Raw genomic sequence first — 4320 nt, 5'->3', positions numbered from 1 at the left:
AATGAGTGATTTTGTTACTCTACAATTAGCTCAACTGGGCCTTAAACTTCACCAAATTGGGAAATTCTAGTACCTCTATCTATAGATAGTACACAAAACCATGTAACTCGATGGTAGAGGTTCTGTAGTTGCTTGACCTGCTAAGGATAGGAAAACTTTCTTTAAATCCCATCCTACTACTGTAAGAATACAATAGTCACATATACAATAAAAAAACACAAACGAAAGTAACAGGGCATTTCTGATCGTGGATTTACTTAATGAAGACTGACCATGGGCTAAACAACCCCAACCACACAAACAAAAATACTTTCTATGTTGGATCAGATATCGCAATCCACATTATACATCATTAAAGAGAGCATCATATCCAACACATGATTTATACAATTGTATAAAAGATTTTTAAAAATAAGCAAAACAACCAAGGTAGAGAATCTCCAAAAATGGAAATGCTGAACGTATCAAAGTAAGTTGCTGCCAATTAGTTACCCAAAAACTGCTGAAGACAGTGTTATCTTTAACCCTTTTGCATTTAAACCAGTCATACATTGCCAAAATATTCTACTTGCTTTATGTTCAAACTGGCCAGGCCTACAATATTATTCTAAAAATTAATAGTTAATTCATCAAAATCTCAAACTACAAAATAATGCACAAGTAATTCACAATAGTGTAAATAAATAAGCATTTCTTTTGACAGATAGTGTGAATGCTAAAAGGTCTATTCTATTGGTTATTTTTGCCAAAAACGCTAAGTTATAGGGATGCAAGCAAACACAGGATGGGAAGCTAGCAACAAACCCAACATGTCACCTTATAATTTCTACCTTTCAAAGTATCACCCCAAAAATCATCAATCAAGTCTGGGGGCCATTGTAGAAATTACTTGATAGTGAGAGATCATGCAAATATCTTTGACTATAAAATTAAATTCTTAATTCTAATAAGGTTCCAGAGTTACAGTTCAAACATCTTGGGTACCACTTGATCTACCTGGCCATTTATACTTTAGCATACAGACTAACCCATTTCACTGATACTACTGTAGATCACACGCTATAGTAGTACCCATCTTTGATTTATAAGTCAAATCAATCAGGTCTGACCTGAAGCTAAGCAAACTTCCAAGCATTTTGTACCATTTTCAACAACAATTGGGTCAGACACTGCAATCCTCATTCTATATTCAGTAGAGGGAGCATTTATCGTCATCATATCCAACACTACAGTAATAGTTAAGAAACACCCCGCCAAGTTATCACCAATAATGGGAATATTTGAAGCAACAGAAACCAGTATCAATCACTTGAGTAAGGGTGAAACAAACATTTTATTACATAAAATTCAATGACTAGTAAAAATAAAAACGGTTCACATATAAATGTAAGACAAAAAAACCCCAATGAGAAGCCAATCTTTATTAAACGTTCATCTTACAATGCTTGCATGGGTTAGATGGAATATCTGAAGTATTTTCTAAAACTGGATGTTCTTCCTGTTGCAACCCCACAGCAGTTTCCAGTTAAGGTTACATTCCCATAATCAGCTGGAATAACCTTGTCTTGTGTAACATTGCTCATTTATAACCATGACTTCCACTAGACAAGAGCACCTGCAGACACACAACGGGCTTCGGGTTGTATACACCTAGCCAGATTATTGCAGAAATTTGAACATGTGCAAACTGAAAACGAAACATTAACAGAAGCTATATGCAACTAGCATGGTCTAACAACCAGTAACATAACAGTAATTTTTCATCTTCACGAGGCTATTATAAGCAGAAAATGTTTGCCCAGCACAAAGCCATGACAATTTACTTGAGGTTGAGAAAGAGGGAGCGTTTATTATCATCATACTCAACAATTCTTTCACCTTGGAAGGAACATTACTTATACGGAGGTATAACCTTTCACAAGATGTGTTGCATTCATCATCATCATCATCTTGCTGAATAAACATCCATAAGAATTATGAAATCGCATACCAGTTATTAATCGAAGGTAGCCGGTTTAAGTGAGGGAGGTAACTTGCCCACCTCATAAAACAAATAGTAAGAAACGTATCACAAAAGTTATTTGGAATAAATTTACATCTGTTGCAGGTAATGTAAGTTACTCCTTAATTAACTTGCATGACAATTTTTGATAAAGTATTTCTTCACCGTCGGATTAGTGAGAAAAATTTGTCAATGACAGACGAGTTCTAATTACGAGGGCGATATACTATAACATGCCAAGCGGAAGTATTATGATGACGATAGTAGACATCTCTTTAAAATACAAAGAATGTGAGTTTGTATAGGCAATTTAACAATTAGAAATTTATGGCTGGACAGGTAATTGCAGTACTAATATCAGCTATGGTAGGGTGGGGGGTATTAAATATTACAAACCAATTGTTTAACACATAGAATCACAAGTTAAAAGCAAATATCAGCTATATATATATATATATACACACACATATATATAATTATGCAAAGGACCTATAATCCTTTTAGGGATGTTTGCATCGTAGTCCTCCAGTTTTTACCAGTGTTCCGTGAAAAGCTAAATACGTTAGTTTTGCAATGATGGATATGGGTGTTTAAATTATTTATGAATGAGAAAAAGAAAATGGAGCAGTTTATTCAAAGATAGTTAAATCAATATATGAAATTCTTATCTCTACAGCCGTTTCCATAGTCAATTCAATTAGAGAAATTGGTAAATTAAATTTTCATATTTAAACTGGTTAACTGGGAGAATTTTCCAAAAAGTAGTTACATTCCAACGGGTTGGTTGGCCATGACAGGCTCGGACGTGTGTATATATATTTCCATGCATACACACCAAACTAAAATTTAACCTGAAGTTTTTATACAAATCCATCAGGTTTTACTCTCAAAAAAACTGACACAATTAGAGAAAAAAAAACTCATCAGACATTTTTAAAATCAATTTTAAAACCAAATAAACAAATAATTGCTCTTACTTTGAGGAGGTTGATACCATGTTCAGTGCAGAGAGCTTCGACTAGTTTAGTATAGCTGGGTTCATCTACACTGTTTGCCAAGATACACAAATGGGCTTTTCGTCTAGATGGGAGGAAACAAAAATAGTTTACAGACATAGAAACTATAGCGTAACACTTTAATAGTATACGCGAAGCACTCACACACACATCGATCTAGCAATAGAAACTGAAGAAAATAATTTTAAATAACAAAAAATGTTGAAAGAATGTTGACGCATGTATCATTATTTTCGCAATTAAATACCATGGAATCTTAATTTAGTCATCACAAATATTTAGACTAGGAAGAAAACTAAAACATACTTGTCTAGTGCTTTACAACACTGGCTGAGTCCTCTTTCTAAGCCATCGTGAATGAGAGAGGTCTTTAAAATCTCCTGCAAGGCAGAGTATAAGTCGAGCGAGCCAGCAGGAGCTGGGGCATCTTCCCTGTAAAGAGTAATTCATAATTATAGGTTGGTTATGACAAAGATCAATATGTAATAATTATATAAAATTCGTTTTAGCTATTTATAGTCTTTTAGTCAGCCTTTAAGTGAGTAAATGTAGTACTAAAAGTATTTTCAAGCCAAATAAAAGCATAAAAAATTCAAATAAACGAAGTATTAACATTTATAGCATGAGGAAAATGGAGGTAAAACAGGAATAAACGTGTACCTACCTTTCAGTATCAGACATTTTCTCGGGTTACTAACTGAAATTTATTAGAAAAGAAATTACAAAATAAATATTAGATGATGTTCTTTAGATGTAAATTATTAAATATTACGACGATGCTTAATAAACAATGAAATACATTAATAGATTGAACGAATGTAACATACCGTTCAATCCCGATCACAGATTCAAGAGAAAGGACAACTTCCTTTTTTGTGAGATGAACTATGGGTAAAACGGAAGTTACACATAGAAGCACGTGGATTTGCCATGTATTTTATGTAATTTTGTAAATACATAGGTATATTTTTTTCGTTTTCCGTCTACTATATTATTTTCCTGCTACAAATAAAAAATGTATTAAATATCACAAACAAACTAGCTCATGCCAGTGTGTTAACATCATTATTTCTGCGGTAGCCGAGTTTTGCTTTCAGCTCTCTAACGCTAACGATACGAGAACACATGAAATCTACAACTAAAAAAGTTATAAGATTTAGTTTCACATAACGTAAGAAAGGCTATCGTTCAAACTACTTAGCTAACAACAGATCGCTCCATTTAAAACAAAGGTAAATAAATTTGACATATCATAGTTTGTTCGGAGGCAAACTGCGGATCGCGGGACTTTCTCAATGGCAC

The 4320-nt window shown here is 33.6% G+C and overlaps 1 protein-coding gene across 1 annotated transcript in view; it reads right to left on the bottom strand.

Moving 5' to 3' along the window:
• Positions 1–3968, bottom strand: part of LOC106874713 (40S ribosomal protein S12) — a 10415-nt gene extending 6447 nt beyond the window's left edge. The window contains exons 1-4 of the mRNA XM_014922540.2: positions 3846–3968; positions 3683–3715; positions 3325–3450; positions 2980–3082 (exon numbers count right to left, since the gene is read on the bottom strand). Of these exons, the coding sequence (XP_014778026.1) occupies positions 2980–3082; positions 3325–3450; positions 3683–3699 (246 nt within the window). The 5' untranslated portion in view covers positions 3700–3715; positions 3846–3968. The remainder of the gene's footprint in view (positions 1–2979; positions 3083–3324; positions 3451–3682; positions 3716–3845) is intronic.
• Between the last annotated feature and the right edge of the window lie 352 nt (positions 3969–4320).

Source organism: Octopus bimaculoides, chromosome 4 (genome assembly GCF_001194135.2).
Source record: "Octopus bimaculoides isolate UCB-OBI-ISO-001 chromosome 4, ASM119413v2, whole genome shotgun sequence".
NCBI lineage: Eukaryota > Metazoa > Mollusca > Cephalopoda > Octopoda > Octopodidae > Octopus > Octopus bimaculoides.
This window is presented reverse-complemented; position numbering and strand designations above follow the sequence as displayed.